At 38.1% G+C, this 18,150-nt stretch overlaps 1 protein-coding gene across 1 annotated transcript; it reads left to right on the top strand.

Annotated features, from left to right (window-relative positions):
• Positions 1-1,555: 1,555 nt before the first annotated feature.
• LOC106942650 (myelin protein zero-like protein 3) lies at positions 1,556-12,806 on the top strand. The gene is made up of 6 exons (XM_015025977.1): positions 1,556-1,823; positions 3,805-3,971; positions 9,165-9,378; positions 9,949-10,105; positions 11,904-11,973; positions 12,163-12,806. The coding sequence occupies exons 1-6, from the start codon at positions 1,571-1,573 to the stop codon at positions 12,241-12,243; spliced, it is 942 nt and encodes a 313-aa protein (XP_014881463.1). The 5' UTR covers positions 1,556-1,570; the 3' UTR covers positions 12,244-12,806.
• The last annotated feature ends 5,344 nt before the right edge of the window (positions 12,807-18,150 follow it).

The following is an 18,150-nucleotide window of genomic DNA, read 5'->3' as shown; positions in this document are numbered from 1 at the left end:
AAATGAGATGGAGAGCGTTCCTGTAAGGGGTGTCTAGGTTTCTCTGCTGGTTCTTTTAGTTATGCAGTAAAAAACAATGAATCAAATAGTAAATTAATTCAGGGGAGTGCAGGGTGTGAAGTTGTGAATGTTTTTTCCCTTTCTCACTTTGTGTCCACGTGTTTTGAATAAGAAATCTGCAGCATCTAGAAGAACTTCAGACAAGATGAGGAATAAGTTAAATGCTTAAATCAGGTACAGCAAAGCAGTTCCACTGAAACATGCAAGACATCAGTGTACCAGGACTGGAAATGCCTACGTCTGGAGTAATGTATTGTACAATATTTTTCCCCCTTCACGGTTGTTTGTCATATATTAAATTTCACAGCATTGGTTTCCTGCGTAGGCTGACAAATAGTAGAATTCATTATAAGCTCATAAAAGTGCAGAGCATGTCAGGGTCAGTGTACAAAAAGATGCTACCCTTGCATATTCTTTCATGTGCCATAAAATGACTCCTTTTTCAGATTAGAGGAAATGCTTGATGAACACATGATGGATGTAAGAAGGAAATTGACTACGGAGACCAAATAAAGACATATATATACTTCAAAGGATTTTTTGAAGAAACACATGCAACAGTTGAGAGATAAAGCACTACACCCCATGAGAAAGTAAACTAACAAAGGCTGGGAAAAGAAAACACCTTCTCCCTTTAGACATAATTACAGGACCAGGAGATTGGGAACAGGGAGAGAAGAGGAGTTTGTTCCAACAGATCATCTGCGTTTTCTTATGTATGGAGGCTGCATGGGGAGATAAGGTCTGCAAACAGAGGCTCATATGAGGGCATATGCATGGTTCTAGAGGCTACATTAAAGAAAGTTTGGGTTCATTTTAAAGCCACATGTGTTTGCTTCTAACAGTGTTGTAATATAATTAATTTTGATTTCATCCAACTACCATAAATCACCATAGCTCAAGTATTCTTTCAAAAAAATTAATTAAGATTATTTAATTTGTTAGTTTATAATAATTATTTCAAATTAATTTCAAATAATATGTCCATACCATTTTAAAGGTACTGTTCAGTATTGCTGTTCTAGTAACAAATTACTCTGACTTTAATAAGTAAATAAAATTGTGGCAGTTTGAATGCTCTTGGACACCCCCTGCTAGTAAGAGGAGGGAAGTAAGCAGCTGCTTAGTTCGCTTCTGATTTAGACCAGCTCTGTTTTGAAAGCTTTTTGAACACTTGGTGTCACACCAAGAGTCTAAATCAATAAAAAAACAAAAAAACAAAATGAGTACATATGTGAAATAAAGACATATTCAGACAAGCTTCTGCCTTTTCCAGTAGCGCACATTGTTATTGAAATCCAAATTATATGTACTAGTTATTTATTTTGTGCTATGTCTTTCAATGAACATAGCGAAGCTACCTAATTTAAATTTACTTAACCAAACTAACTCCTGGTTACAGTTTTTAATGTATTTAATAAAAAAAAAATGTTTTGGACTTTGTATCTAATGGTGGAATTTGACTTTTTCCCCCCTCGGCGTAAGTTTTTTGCTGTCTCCTTTACTCAACATGTTTGCCAGTGACGGAGAGCTCCTACTTCCTGATCCACCTGTCCGACAGGTATTCACGCAGTCGGGGGAGAAATTCACTGAAGACGAGACATACTATGGACGGAAATTTATCGAAGTTTTGACGCAACTTAGAGGATTTTTTTCTATCGTCACCGGAATGGATCCACCTTCAACACCAATTATGTGTCGAGTGGAGTTAAGAAGGACAGCTCTAAATTCAGTTTTGTTGCTGTATTTGTTTGGCGTTTTCGGTAAGTAGAGCCTGAGATCCGGTGTCGTGTCGCAGTGAATATTTCAACATTTAGCGTCAGCTGAAGAACAGGCGGTTAAATACTTGGATATTTGCTCTTAAAAGCGGCTTATTAGGTCATTACTTATTTAGGGAAATGCTTTGTCTTGGCGAGTCATACTTATGTCAATAGCGCAGACTACAAGTTTGATTTTTTTTTAAAGGTATTTCGATCATTTTCAGAATATAAGGAAACACCATTAATGAATTTAAGACCCTAAATTTAAAACCTTATGTTGAAAGGTGGAAACATAAAATAACAGTAAATAGAATATTATTTAATTCCATTGACAGGATCGTCAGTATTTGGGTGGGAGAGTATTGCATAATAACAGGCCTTTTGAGTCGTAAATTCAGGAAGAGGATCCCAGGGTCAGGCTTCGGCGCTGGGACTCAGTACTGGATTAGGAAGTGTCTAAAATACACTAAAAACATCCTTCCAACAAGAGCTCTCTTTAAATAACTTACATAGGACATAAACAGTCATTAGCACTGAGTACTTATTCAGACTGTTTAACTTCTGTATGTGGATAAGTACTTGCGTTATGCTGGGTGGTTACAGTAACATTCACGTTGCCAGGGTATCCGCCAACTAGTGTGTCTTTTTGGGTAAATCTGAGGTAGTTTTATTTTTGCCTTAATTATTTCAAGTTTAATTAACCAGTAGCTTTTTCAAAATTTGTCATATTACTAAGTTTATTAGTAACATAAAGTAAAGCATTTGAGATTTTTTAAGAAAAAAATACTGTTTTTCCTCTCATTACATTTGTGGCTTGTATTTGTACTCAGCCTGCCTGAGTTAATACAGAACTTTTTGCAAATACCTCAATGTAATTCACCCCAGGCCCCCATTTTTCATTGCAGACTGAGAATAAATTACACACAGGTGTATTTTACTAGTTTAGATTACTCGTATAACCCCACACGAAAAGGGGGCTCAATGTAAATCCACAGCACACTCTTCACATTTTTCTTTGAAAAAGGAAGCTTATGGGGTATGAATATTTTCCAAGGAAAAATTGGTTCATTTAATGGTAGCTAAAACTACATTAAGTAATGATGACTGGCAGCACCAGGACCTTCCTCCTGGCTCCGATTGGTTGTTATTCTGTTAAATCATGGTGATAGTTTTAATTAATATGTCAAAAAAACATTTATCATATACTTCTGCTCTAAATCAGATAGTTAACACAAATCAACAACTGTTGAGTTTGTACTAATGAATTCAACCCATTGTGATGGTGATATTCTGAGCAAAAATATAACTATTTCAAAAAGTAGTTATTTAAAAATAACTAGATATATTGCATCTAAGTACAGATGTTATTATTCTGCATTATTTTCCTTGCTAGCTTTTTTTGTTATCACATTTAGAAACTTTGTGTCAGTGCAAAGACCACAGAGGACCTGCCAAGACCTCTAATTACCACATTAGCAGCATCCATCATGTCACTGAGATTTAGAGTGTTTCCTCTTTCAAGAGTCCTCTGCTTCATTTCCTTTTTATGAGAAAATACTTCTGTTTGTGTTGTTATCTCTATATTCACTTAATATCCTCAGTGAGCTGATGGGAATAGAGACGCATGTTAAGAAACTCATAACTGTTAAAGGTCTGATGGACAGGCGTTGAACATGTCTGTCAAATGCAAGAAGAGCAGCAGGTGAGAAACGTGCATTAATGTGTCACTCTGTGTTATGTGTTTCAGGAGAGCCTTGCTGTCCCGTCACTTTTGTGACATCCACAAAAGTGACAACATTGCAACATTTCTTGATTGATATCAGTTGTTTTTCATATAAAAGTGGGTGGAAAAACCACTCGCAGTGTGTTTCTTTTTTTTTTTTTTTGTTCTAGTTCTCCACTTCAGTTTCTGTGGAACTCATGAAGACGTGATTCAGCTCCTATCATATTTCCAATTTCTTACTTGGCTTCATCTCTTCTCCAGGCCTTTCCCAAGTTTGCTCCATCAAAGTGACCACTCCATCAGAGCTCCATGCAACTAAAGGGGATACGGTTAGGTTGCCCTGCACTTTTACCTCTACAGCAAGCCCAACAAGTAAAATGCGTGTTAGCTGGTCCTATACCCCACAGACTGGAGGTCCAGCACTGGTGGTGAGTATTTGAGAACCTACATATATAATTCCTTACAAAATTAAAAACCCATGCAATGTTGTGTTCTCAAGCGTAATACTCAACGACAAACTAATGGACCAAGCACAGTTTGAGAGTAGTTTTATTGACACTGCTTTATTGACACTTGGCTCAGTATTAAGTCAGTGCAAGTTTAAAGAGTGAGCATTACATAAATTAAAAATCATGGAACCATCTTGGAACTACCGCAGAAACTACTATCCACGGTCTTCCTGATCTCCATGAAGGGAGGGCGGTGGGAGTCAGTCAGTGCCAAGAAAAATGATAGGCGTACCTGGCTCTGCCTTTTCTGAAACGGCAGCCAGTAACAATATATTGATTTCAAAGCAAAATTTTCCTCTGAATATTTTACTTGTGCTCTGCAAATGAAATACTTAAATAGGCGACTTTTCTGCGAATAATTTGGAGATCCACAGAAAAATCCTACAGTTAAAATTGTGATTATGGTGGCATGTCTTTGTGCCATGAAGTGTTGCAAGTGCATTTCTGCTAAAATAAACATTTGCTTTGCTGCTATTATAAACTTTCAGTATGAATGCTGGCACTATAAACTGTCTATAAACACTATAAAGTTGTCTTTATGTTTCAGACAAGAATTCTCTACTAGTACTTAGATTTATTAAAGCTGTTGGGTTGGCTAACATCTTTTGTTATGTAAGCAACAAAGAACCCCCTATCACTTCTAAATTGATTGCGTAGCAGAATTTTTAGTAGTCATGAGAAATAAAGACACATAGCCGAAAAGCTTTGCACTATTATTAAGCATGGAGCGAATGCCACACCTTGCTGCTAGCTGCTAATGAAGAGGAAGTTGGCACTTCTTCGCTGAGTTCTTCAACACTGACAGTAGACTCATTAAAATATCACTTGAAATTCTTACAACTTTTTTTATTTAGTTTAAAACATACAAAAAAACATTTAAATGCTTTTTTTCATTCTGGGACTGCCATGTTGAGAAGACTGAATATAAAAAAATAGTTAAATTATCTTACCACCAACTACAGATTCTTTACAATCCAGTTTGTGATACTTCAAACTTTTTATTAGTTAAAAAAAAACAAAAAAAATAAAAGAGCTTGAGCGTCCCAAAAATACTATCATAATTTTGTTCTGAACCCAGTGTATTTTCCTGCTAGCTGAATATGTCGTCAGACCCATAAGTTACTAATTTTGACTTTTCCTATTTGCGGTGTGTGAAAAACATGGTGGCGTCTTGGGGACACATAAAGTGGTTCATTTGGTGCTTAAAATAGGGATTGCTTTTCCTAGCTTGGTTTGATATTCTCCATATTTTCAGCCTTGAACAAAAACATATTTTCACCGAATAAATGTCTTTGTGAGTCATACAGACCGAAAGCGTGCAGATCATATTTACATATTGATAAAAAAAATAAAAATATCAGGACCTGCTTAACATACGGGAAAATGACTTGCTTGAATAACAGGTTACTTTATTTGCATTCTAGTGTGATCTAATTCTTGAACCTATCAGTGCACAAGCTGTGACGGTAATAACTGAAGGCATTTCATTCTGATTTCATTCATTTTTGATTTGAACACCATTTGTACCTGCATGTTTGATTTATTAGTCCCATGCTGAGAATTTTATGTTCCTTCCCACCATTTGTGTATGTCCGCAGTTTTCACAGTAAATATCACCCGGCCGGCCAGCCCAACCCGATTCCACTCCTTTTACTGTATTGTGGTCTTGTTTGAAATGAGTTCAGATGTATCCACTCTAAACCATAACTGCATTCAGTCTCATAACCCTGCACACTTTGGGCTAACATTCACTCTGCAGTCCACAAAGAGTGCACCACATAATTTAAGCAGCTCCTTTGTGCTTGGAGACGGCCATCAAGTGTGGTTCTTTGTAATTGCATTTGGACTGTGAGATTCTATAGTGTGGTAGCTGCAACCCTATATGCAGTAATTTCCTATAGGAGCACTCAGCATTAAATGGAAGCTAATGCTTTGTGGTTCTGCTGGTGTGGCGTGCTGCTGGTTGGCTCATTTAAGACAAAGTTGTCTTCTCTAAGTATTTAGGACAGAACAACTGGCAACCATTAAAAAGTTAAAGAAGATAAATCCTCGTGGATTTCTAGTGCTCGTTCTATGGAGCCTTTTTCGCTGTGTTGGATCTGAATCTCGATACGACCCACAGATGGCACAGTCCACAAGTTTTTATTTTTTTTATTTCTAAACCCTCAATTACTTTCCTCCCAATTTCATTAGCGTCTTTGGTTTATTGGCCCGCGGGCCCCTGGCTGTATATCACACTGGGAGAGGCCATGAATAAGCATGTGAAAACCTGTCAGAAAATATCAATTTGCTGCTGAAGCTTTAGTGTCAATCAGCATTGCTGCAGTGCTTCAGTGGCTTGCGTAATTACCTCTGTCTCAGAGACAATAAACTTTGCAGATTGGAGGAGAGAGGCTGAATATTCAATCAAATATTTGCAGAAAATGATAGTAATTGGAGTATTTGGCTGATGAACTCTTCTTTGGGCCAGAAACAGATGCTTATTTTCTAAACCTTTTTAGATGCATCCAGGTCTTCTCCGGTTTAAAATGCTGTGTTGATTCTTAGTCTTCCTCTAGTACGTTGCTTATCGGCCTGTCAAGCTACATTACATAAGGATGATTGGCTTTATCAGTGCGAGTGTACAGTGGGTCTCTTAGAAAGTAGAGCTTGTGTACACATAGTAAAACAGTAAAATTAATCAGTGGCTGTGATTGTTCTGTGTTTGCTTTTGCCATTATGTGGTTTTTATTTCGGAAGCCATGTGTAACTAACCTTGTTGATGCTTCTGACAATCTTTTGCATGCTTCTGGATGTAAATAAATGAAATGTTGCTGTGTGAGCTTTATGCCATAAATATTAATGCAGGAAAGTTCAAAATAGTGCATTAGAATATGTTATTAACAAAATAACCCTGCATGCGTTATGCCAATTCCTTTTGGAAGGATTCAGGCATTTTTATTGAGTGTTTCAATTGGATCAGTGTTTAAGAAATGGTAACAAATCCCAAAATACACCAGGTTTCTCAGTTTTACTTTACTAATTAGCATAGTGGAGTTCAGAAACGACAAGCTACAGTAGTAGTGTGATTTATCTGCTTACATACTTGTCAGTTCTCTCCAGTTTTGGTATCCATTTTCTTATAATGATCTAAAATGCTCCGGAATGCCATTTTCTTGGTAATCTGATGAGAAGGAAAGCTTTCTCTTTGCTTCCTGTTTATTTCACATAGCTGTGACTAAGACTCGCATCCCAATTTCACACTAACCATTAAATCAGTGTTCTTTATCATCAACAAGCTGAATGAAAGAATGTAGTTACTAACAAATGAAGAGATGAAAATTCAGAGCTTCAAATGTACTTGCAATATACATATGGGGAGAATTAAGCACACAACAATTAAACAAATTTTTAATCTTATTTGGAGCATCTCTGTGTTTGTACAGTATTTAAATGAATAATAAGCATAGTTCCCTTGAACACACACCTGGATACACACAAAATAAAGAAAAATGTGTAAGGTGAAATGGGGGGAAAAAACCTCAGAAAGTTTTTTTTTTTAAGTCTGTTGACATTAGTGACCTTTTCGGTTGTAGCTTGATGGGAGGAGGGCAGAGGCAGCGGGACGATGCAGTAAATAGCCAGTGACCAGTGTGTTGAGAACAATAGGCTGCAGTGCACCTGTTGTGAAAATGAACTCTGCAGCACCCTCAACCACAAAGCTATACCAGTCCTCATTAGGGAACAAATGCATAATTTTCTATTCTAAATCTTTTCCTTTTTTGCTATTTTCTTTAATTTTAACTCAGGTTTTGTGATAAAAATGAGATCTGGATCTTTGTTTTTTAATTACGTTGACAGTCGTATGTTTTTATTAGACATTAGCTTTAAAAGTACAGACTCTCGGGAATCATTATAGATCTAATCATGATCGTCTCAGGAGTTTTTAGCCTTAGTTCTGTTATATAAACTAAAGAGTCATAAAAACAGTCTGCTGTCCAGCTGCCAAATGAAATATTGCATCATGGTGTACAATGCTATGCTGTAACCTTTACTTTAGACAGATGCAATTTTATCACCCTTACTGAACTCACCTAGCTGCCACTGCATAAATTTGCATCAGGCAGCATTTTACCATAATGGAAGAAAATTAGTCTGGTTACATTTTAAAATGTGGCTTTATGAGTTCATGAATTTAAAGCTTTGACGAACTGATCTTTACAGTTGTTAGCAGACCAGACTGTGAATAATTCAGAAGATTTCATGGGGATTTACTGGTTTATACCAACGTTTAAAACCCCTTAATTAACTGGAATAACCTTCCATTTTTCTGTGTTGGGTAAAATAGGTACTCTGTCTTTACTTTTTCTCCATGGCATTGTTGCCTGTCGGCAAAGTTTGGTAGCGCGATTTTCATCCTGAACTTGGATATGATCTGTCAGTTTTAAGCTTCAGCTTTCGAGTGTAGTATCAAGGAATCTTGATTTTTCTGGCCCTCATTTCAATATTAAAACATTTGTAGTCCTTATTCATTAAATTTGGAAAAATCTCTCTTCGTAGCAACATATATCACTTCTATTTTGTTGTTTAAATCCAGTTATATTAATAGTTAATTTTTTTGTGTAACTTTATTAGTCATTTGTCGTAATGTGCTCTAAAACATGTTTTTCTTTCCCTCCCTGCTCCCACGCACACATACAACAAACCCGTACTCCAGATGCAGTGTTTGAAAAGGTCTTGGTCGGCGTAACAGAGTAGTGACTCAGTGATGAGGTTTGTTGTTGTAAACAAACTGATGTGGGTAAATGTCAACTTGAGAGTTAAATTTTGCTTTCCAGACGTGCAGATATTTTTCACAACCATGAATGTCCCTTCCCTATAGTTTTTTTGTTTGTTTGTTTTTTTATGAACAACCTTGCTAAAATAGGACAAATACAGTGTCCCAAGTTGAATTCTGCAGCAATTGGTCTTATTTGCTCTGAATAAGCAGACTCAATATTTTCAGGTGTCATATTTGACGGTGAATTAAAATCTTCAAAGTGCACAGTTTTTGCTCAAGCTACACTTTATTTCACCACCTGGTCTTTATGAAACAATTTTATTTTTTTTTTTGCCTTTTCTTTTCCATTGCAGTTTTTCCACTTCTCGTCCAAAGCTGAACTTCCAAAGACTGGTCAGTTTGCTGGTCGCATCAAATGGCAGGGAACCCCTGCACGTGGGGACGTCTCCATCTACCTGATCAATGCCACTCTGAATGATAATGGGACATACATATGTGATGTCACAAACCCCCCAGATGTCTTCGGCTCCCCAAAGTCAGACACTGTTCTGACAGTTACTCCAAAGCGTAAGTTGTAACACAAAATCAGATGGGAAATCATGATGGTGGGCAGCCCTTTGAATTCAACTGCCTGCCAAATATTTCTTGATTCGGCAGATTAAGTGCAAATATTTAGGCCTCATTTTCATTGGGCTGCCATATAATGTAAGCAATCTAGCTCAAAATTTTCTGGCTTTTGAGGTAAAGGTTGAGGATGTCTATTTGGAGACATCCTCAACCTGCCATGTGTGTTTCAGCACCTGCAGTAGCAGCACTGCTAAAGCTCCCCGAGAAAACTTTACACATTTTAGTTGTTTATGTCTGAGAGCAGTTTCCAGGCAACCAGGACGTTTGTTGTCCCTGTCAAAGAGGACCAGAAACTTCCTGTGAATGAAGTTATGATTGGTGCATACAGTCATAACTGTTTATGCTAAAACGTTGAAGTTAAATTGTTTTAAATATGTTTCTGAAATGTTTGTTTTTCTGAGGAGAGAGTTGTAATGATTTTGTATTCTTGGTGTAATTTCCTGTGAGTAGCTGATGATGATCACCTTGGTAATTTGTCCCTAACAACCCCAATATTCTTGCTGCCCTCAGCTACAACCTTCCGCTTCTCAGATGTTGCCGTGCTCATGGCCTTTGTCCTCCTCCCCTCCGGCCTCATTACCTTCTTCCTGGTTGGTCGGATGTTGTGTCCCAAGAAACGGCACAACCAATCAAAGGCCTACAGATCACCGATAGAGGTCACAGAGGGGTGAGTAAATGTATTCTACCAATCACTGATGTTGCTCTCTTGGGGACAATGACAGTCAAGTCAGCCTTCAGCAATGATAGATTCTACATCTGGATTGCTAATGCGGCGAAGGTTAAGCAAGAACTGAGGTCTAAGTTAAAGGTTTGGCTTAAGAAAGGTCAGGCGTCTTGGAGGAACGTGCTTTGAATCAACACCGTCTTCCCATGATTGATCTCTAATGTGGCTTCAGATGGCAGGCAGTGACTTCATCATCTGAGCAGAGCTGCTGCTTTCTCTTCTTTTTAACTCTTTTGGGATTCTGGATAAACTGGTTACCTTAGCATAACAATAAAAGTCAGATAGATGGATTGATAGATACTTTATTATGTTTTAGGTGCATTTAGCACTTGGAAAAAAAAAAAAAAATCAAATAATATATTTATTGCTCTATTGGGCCGGTATGGCCTTGATGAAAAATATCTCAATATTAGAAAAATATCACAATATGTACGAGATTTAAGAAAACGTAGACCACATTGTGATTGCTTTACTGAGAAGTAGTGTCAATCCCTAGGTTAAAATAAAATGAAATTGATATAAGTTATATAGCAATAATATATAAATTGATATACGCCCATGTGTTATGGCATTGAGATATAGCATAGTTATACTTGATGAATGTATTTAAAATGTAAATGTTTGGGTGCATTAAGTCAAGATTATGCCAAAGTATATTTTCTCCAACGTTTTTTTATTTCAATATTTTGCATTCAATTTTATTCCTGGTAATTATTATAGGTTCATTAATCAAGGACAATTTCCAATTGAAAAATTATTGGACTATTCCAACTAGTTCATCTTTAGATTATGGGGCTTTGAGCTCAAACTGCAAATTTTAGTTACTATAAATTGACATCACAATGTTAAGCACAACAAATAAAGCAATTACTAAACATGCCTTAAAGAATTATAGCATAGTGTAGCTTTATGACAAAATCAACTCTTGTCCTTATATGTACGTTTTTGAACCCCGCTACTGAACACAGCTTTCTTTCAGCTTTAGGCTTTTCTTTTCTGCTTAACATCCATTTAGTCAGACCACAGGGCAGCAGCCATCCATCATTTATTTGCCAATTTAATAACCTTTTAATAATAGATCACTCTTTTTTTTCCTAATAGAATTTCATATTTCACTTGTCTTCACTTGAGAATTGATACTCAAAATGGAAGACTCAACCACAGTTCATGAGACTTTGGACTGCACCGTGGCTTTAGGAGCAAGAATGTGGAAACCTTCATCAGGGTTTGTCAGACATGCATGTTCATGCTGTGAACAGCAAAGACAGTGAAGCATATGCACCACTTCCGACTCCAGACCAGCCAGAAAGCACCGAGCAGCAGGGTTTTCAAACACAAAGGTCTGCAGGGACTGACTCACATTTGGAGGCAGTCTCTCCAAGAATTACAGCTTCTGGCACTGATGCATCGCTTTTTTTTTTGTGTGGTGATAACTCAGGCAAATAGTCATTTTATAGATCTTCATATAGTCGTTTTGTTTGAACTTGTCTCTAAGAGTTTTTTCTTTCTAATTCTAGTCTTTTTTTTTTTTCCCTGTTAAGCTGTATGGTTGCTTGCCCTGATATTAAAGTAATAGGAGTGATAGACACAGTGACACACTTCGACGCTGGGTAAAAAAATCAGCTTTGGATATGTTTTATACACACAAAACAGGTTAAAATGTGTGATACATTGCATGTTTTGACATCCGTTTGTGTGATTACTTTCATTAACGACCCTCTGCGTGTTCTCCTCCCATCAGAGAGGAAACTGGTGTCTACCCACAGGCAGCCTACATAAAGAGCACCACTTGCTGTGACATGTGTCTAATGGTACGTCTAACAGTGTTGCACTTGAAAACGATAACTCTCAGCTCATAAATAACTTGAATGGCTATGTCCACTTCATCAAATAAATATTGCATAACCTCATTGCATCACAGCGGAACTTTAAGGTGTGTGACATACTGATAATTTTCCTGCACAAAGTTCTCAATCTCTCCCTGCTCTGGTCTCTTTAAGGACTCTGACGAAGAGGAGGAATACTACAGTATGCAGAAGATGCATCCCAGAGAAGAGGAGTATGTTGAATCTCAGTGCTAACATCCACAGTGATAGTTGTTTAAAACTTCAGCCACTGGACAGAAAAAAAAAAATAAAAAAAACTGGCCTTCTTGATTAGTATTCGGTCATAAAGTTTTTTTTTTTTTTTCATTTTTATTTTCAGAGAGTTTCAGAAATTGCTCCACCGCACTATTTACCACAATTATTTGACTTACTTTTTACTGCTGAGCTGAACAGCTAAGATCTGACAGAATACAAAGGTCCTTTATACCTTCGTGAGTTATGGTGTAGATACTATATTTTGTCTTCAGTAAAGCTACTAAACCAAGCACCTTTAAATCAGGTGGAACCTGACAAAACAAGCCAACCAGGCACTGTATATGTACAATAAAATATATATATGTATATTTTTATCTTTCTGATTTACCTAGTGTCATTTTGTTATTGTGAAGCATGTGGATGCGTTCATTTTATTTTATTTTATTTTTTCTAATTTATTACCCGAGAGAGCGGCTGTATTCATTCTGTCTGAGTGGCAGTGGAACGTTTTTGGTATTTGCTTGAGATTAGGACAGAATAAACATTTTGATTTAAAACTTCTACTCATCTCACTTTGTGTTTGTGACTATTTAACATGTTTTCTGTCTTTCACTGTTTCATTTTAGCACCAACCTTGTGTCAGTGTACTTGTTATTGTGTGTTCTTGAGGGCTGTTGTGTGACAGTTTAGCTCTGGATGCATCTTTTTTTCTTTTTTTTTTTTTTTGGTGAGAGAATGAGCATTGATTTTAAAAATAGACTCCCTTCTAAAAGACAACACAACATGCAGTGCTTCATCAGTAAACATAATTTGTTGAAGTCGAGTCTCCACTTATGTACTTAAGCTGCTTCCTAATGTTGCTGAGTCGTTCTGCAGATCTTGGAGGTCAGGTTTGACTCCTGTGAAGAGACCGAGGGAGAACACAAAAATGAAATCCACAAGAAAACTCAGTCCTTCTGACTTCTTTGCATCTCAGTTAGTTCACTCGTGCCCTCTAGGCTTTAATAATTCACACACAGCTATGGTGAAACAATTATTATTCCTGCTTCATCTGAACTACCATGGCAACAGCTTACTAGTGTTGGTCAGAAAAAAGAAAATCAAGAAAATTGATTGAATGAAGAAGCCCCGGTTTCCTGCATGGACTTGATTTTCCGAGGAGAATGTGTTTCGGAGGTTAAAGGATTTGTACTCCAGACTTGCAAAGCTGTATGATAACACCATCAATGTCAATGTCTTCTTCTAGTGGATACACGCAGTGGATACACACTGGGATAAGACGGAAGAAAAACTCAATTTTCTCAGTTTTCAAAACCTTTGGGTTATCTGTCTTTATTCTGTTATTAATTATGCATAGATGATGCAGTTCTTTACCAGCTGAAGTGCTTCTGATGTGAAATTACTTATCCAATTTCCTTTGTTCAGTTCTTTAGCTTGAGTCACAGAAAGTGTTTGAACAACTCGTATAAGAGACCAACAAAACCCGTGAACATCATTCACAAGACGTTGGACACAGCAGTAATGGCAGACACACAAACCGTCTCCAGCCTCACCACAGGAAATTCAGCTTTAGACATCTATCAGTCCCCGGTTACGGAAGGTGAAACGCCTTCCAAATGTTATTTCTGTAAATTTTTCTATTTTAAATCCTAATGCTGCAATCAAATTTTTATTTACTTCACAAAAAGTTGGATGCGAGCGAGAAGCTCCAGAACACAATATAGTTAGTTAAATTTTAAAACTTGCTGATACAATCCTAATATTTTCTGAGTTGTCTGGACCGAGGCGTCCAAACGGCAGACCAAAAATACAATCACACTCCTTACCCGTCATATCCGTTTTATTTGGAGGAGTTTGTGTTACTTCTACACATTTTTATTGTTACAACCCTCTGCAAATGTTTCTGTACGTCTGTATAGCTGAGTTGGTTTGCATCGCCCAGTTGGAATCATCTATTTAAAGTCCATGTGGGATGTGTCATATACTGACATATAGCAAAGCGCCAACTATAAATAAGCTGATAATGACTACTTTTAGCAACTCCAGAAAGCCGAATATTTCACAGTTCACGGCCATCTGCACTGCTTGAGTTCTGACATTTGCTTTAGCATTCTACAGGAAATTAATCAATTACAATAGTTATGGTCAATTAGGTGAAATTGGCCCTGGCCTTAATATCCTCATATAGCTTGCAGCTGGTATATTACTTGTGAACCTCGTTGCCTTTCACAGACACGGTGACCTTTCATTCTGCAGATGAGGAGCTTCATCACAGCGAGGAAAGTGGTACATTGTTAATGGACAAAGCAACAAACAGAATGCATTCACAAGTGCACAGGGCTGACACACTGGGTAAGCAGTTTTCTTATATGTACAGAGTGAAATTGTACATTTAGTAGATTTGTGTGTTGAGGAAGTTTAAGGATGCATGACTTCTAATGATATATTTTTTTTACCCCGTCTGCCAAGTTTTAGCAATTGTGTGTAGTATAATACCTTAACAAGGGTCAAGATATTCTCACCCGAAGCCTTTAGAAGATCCTCAAAGTATGCAATAACATCAAAACGCTTTTAAATACCTTAAATGTGAACATTACTATTGTAACCATATAAATAGTTAAAATCATTGCAAAGATAAGCTTCATAAGTTTTAAGGGATTATACATCCATTTAAGACTCTTGCAAACCCTCTTTATCTGCCTTCAGCTGGGCACACATTGAATGTTAAATCTCTCTTCCACTGGAACTGGAGATGGCCTGAGGTGAAAACGAAAGGGGGAAAACATTAAGTTTAACATAACAGTACAACCAGTTATACTGTAATTGTGCAAAAATGACTTAGTTCTTTTTTTTAAATTATTTAATAACCAACATACTGAAATAATGCACCTCTGACTCAACAGTTACTTACAATTTTTGGCTACTCTACCAACCTCCGATTACAATTGATCATATTTGTTTTGTGACTGGAGGTACAGTCTGCCAGGTGTGAAGCCTTACCGAAGCAAACACCACGGCAGCGCTGGCCAATCAGTGCGACATTATTGATTTCTGTGGTTGGTTGAGGCTGCAGATTCAACTGCTTAACAAAACAATCAAAGAACTGGATATACATTAGCGTACCAAGTTGTTCAGGAAGCAGGAACAGCTATAATGTCTGCTGAGTTAGTTTCCACTCAACTGCAGCCCAATCTGTTGCAATGGCAGATGGACTGTTTTCAAAGGCCAACCCACACACTCTCGCCCAGTTTCCACAGATACTACAGCCCCGGCCTCGGCCTGATTTCTGACTCCTGGGGATTGAAATGTTTTGATTATTGTTTTTGTTGAGCTTTTTTTTTTTGTTCTTCTTAACAGCCCTCTTCATTTAAAATGGGATCTGATTATTATTTGTTCTCTCTAAGGAAGTGCTCTAAGTGAATCAGCACTTCCAGAATGGGGACTTGATTTTAAGTGATTTGCTTCTTAATGTTGAACAGCTGATGCTGTAAATATTTTACCAACAGTGAAATGCACTAATGATGACTGACATAGATGCAAATCTTTGGTAATTATAGATGAATGCAACATAAAATAATGCATGAGTGTAAAGTGGAATGAAATTATTCTAGTAATTCAAAAGAAAAAAAGATTAACTTTATACTCTTGAAAAACAAATCTTGTCCAACCACTGGACTACAAGTTGGTTAGTGAATTGAGTTTAATCTGTTTAATCTCAGTGCAGAGGCAAGTGTTCTGCAAAGGCCTCAGAACTTGTTTACAGAACATTAGTGAACAAATAACATCATGATGATCAAGAAACACAGCAGACAAGTTCGGGATAACGTCGCTGAGTTGTTGCGGTATCCTTCAAGACAAGACATATTCATGTTCTAGCAGGAACACAGCCATATACAACCACTGCTACAACGCAATGGTTTAGATCAATGTTTCTGAATCCAGTTCTCAGGAACCACTGCACTGCATGTTTTAGGTGTTTCGCTTTTAATAGGATTCTGCAGCAATTGATGGCAGGAAGAGGAGGTTATGCAATCATTTGATTTGGGTGTTCTAGAACAGGGTACACATCTAAAACCTGCAGGACGACGGCGCCTGGTAACTCAGACTGAAAAACATTGGTTTATATCGAAGTATCAATGACCCTGTGAATCGAATTGAAAATGTGCGGCAAGACATTCAAATTGCTGTTCAGAAATGCTGCCTGGTCCCAGTCTGAATTTGAGTTAGAATTATTTACATTGCAAACTGTGGCTCAAAGCATTGGGTTTCTGTGTGTAACCTGCCAAAAACCAAACGTTGCCCATTTTCTGGTCCATTTCGTGAGGTATGATTGTTTCAGACGTGGGCTGAAATTGATATGTAAAATTTGGCTAGTGTATATGGAGGTGTGTTTTAAAACTGTGATGACTGCGTCTTCTGTTGATCTGTTTGCAGATGTTCTGTCAGGTTGAGCAGTAATTGTAGAGCTGATGAGTGATGGTCAAAACCTGGTGATGGTCACCACAGGACTGTGCCTTTTTTTGGTAATAGTGTGATTGCAGCTGATGTCATTCTGAATTCACAATTGTTTCTTTTCCGTTACTTCCTAAATTAATAAAGCTGAATAAACAAGCACTGTTGTTTATTCACTTTTATTAAAATACCTATTTCTCGTGTTTCTTCTGGGAACTTTATTTGTTGACCTCTTTTTTCATTTTCTCAATAATTTCAGGCAGAACACAAAATATCATCCATTTTCGTTTGCCATATCTGATGGTTATTGCAGGGCAGCAGCTTTGTATACGTGGCCCTGAACTGGCAGCTGTTCAGCATGAATGTGCATAACTATGCAGAGGTAAAAACGAGATCAGGCACACTCAGCAGAACCCTGCATTATTACACAGCTTGTGTCACTGTGCCTGCTACAGACCATGATTACACCAAGTGATGATGTAGTGCTGCCAAGTAATGGTGCTAGGTTTTGAACGTGTGGCAGCAGTGACCACTGGGCAGGAGGAAGACGTGGTGGTGCCAGTTGATGAGTTTTTTCAGTAAACTGGAAATGCCTCCAGGTCTTTCTCCTCTCCTATTTTTTTCTCACGCCATCCACCCCTCTTCCCTTTCATCCACCTGTTTTCCCATCCTCATTGTGTCTCTGTGTCTTTGGCTGAAGCCTACTGGTGTCGGAGCGGGGGTGGGGACAGTTTTGACACCACTGTGTGTGTCTCTCTCTCTCTCTCTCTCTCTGTGTGTGTGTGTTATGAAATACAAATACAGAGTGTGGGTGTTTGTATGAGCATGCGCCTGTGAGCCTCACTCTATGCTAATGGTTCTAATAGGGGGAAGTGCTTGCCCAGTCCCTGTTCATTAAACCAGACTATGTGCAAAGGTGGACACAAGAGGAGGAGGAAAAGAGAGAGAGAGAGAAAAGCAGTCCACCTGTCTGCCACACCCGGCCTTCTTGCTTCCTCATCCTGCCATCATTCCTCCCTTTTCTTCCTTCTCTCCTTCTCCTCCTCTGCTCTTCTAGTGTGGTGTTTCCATGAGAACAGAGCGCGCTGGGTATCGAGGGGGGGTTGAAGAGAGAGTGAGGGTGGGTGGTTTTGGTGATGTGGGTGACGTGTCCTAAAAGCACTGAGCGTGCATGTGTATATGTATGTATGCATGTGTGTGTGTGTGTGTGTGTCTGTATGCATCAGCGCTCATCGCTGCTCTCTTTCATACGTCTGTGTTGGCAGGAGCTGCTCCCTGGCTGCGCCAGAAAACACGCTTTTGGCATTTCCCTGAAAATTTGGGCACTGCACATCCAGGCATATAGTCTGACACACTGAGAGCCTTCCCAATCTGAGAAGTAGACAAGCGCCTACCCTCCCCCCCCCCCCCCCCCCCCCCTCACCACCCACCAACAAAAAAAAAGACGAAAAAACC

Source organism: Poecilia latipinna, unplaced genomic scaffold (genome assembly GCF_001443285.1).
Source record: "Poecilia latipinna isolate Pla-1442-1.1 unplaced genomic scaffold, P_latipinna-1.0 Scaffold4446, whole genome shotgun sequence".
Taxonomy (NCBI): domain Eukaryota; kingdom Metazoa; phylum Chordata; class Actinopteri; order Cyprinodontiformes; family Poeciliidae; genus Poecilia; species Poecilia latipinna.
Note: the sequence above shows the minus strand (reverse complement) of the source record. Positions and strands in the feature narration are given on the sequence as shown.

What these genes read in the sequence shown, in the direction of transcription:
- LOC106942650 (XM_015025977.1), top strand. Translation starts at nt 1,571, where the DNA reads ATGTTTGCCAGTGACGGAGAGCTCCTACTTCCTGATCCACCTGTCCGA. An exon ending in GTATTTGTTTGGCGTTTTCG is followed by an intron (nt 1,824 to 3,804) that starts GTAAGTAGAGCC and finishes TCTCTTCTCCAG; the next exon opens with GCCTTTCCCAAGTTTGCTCC. An exon ending in CTGGAGGTCCAGCACTGGTG is followed by an intron (nt 3,972 to 9,164) that starts GTGAGTATTTGA and finishes TTTCCATTGCAG; the next exon opens with TTTTTCCACTTCTCGTCCAA.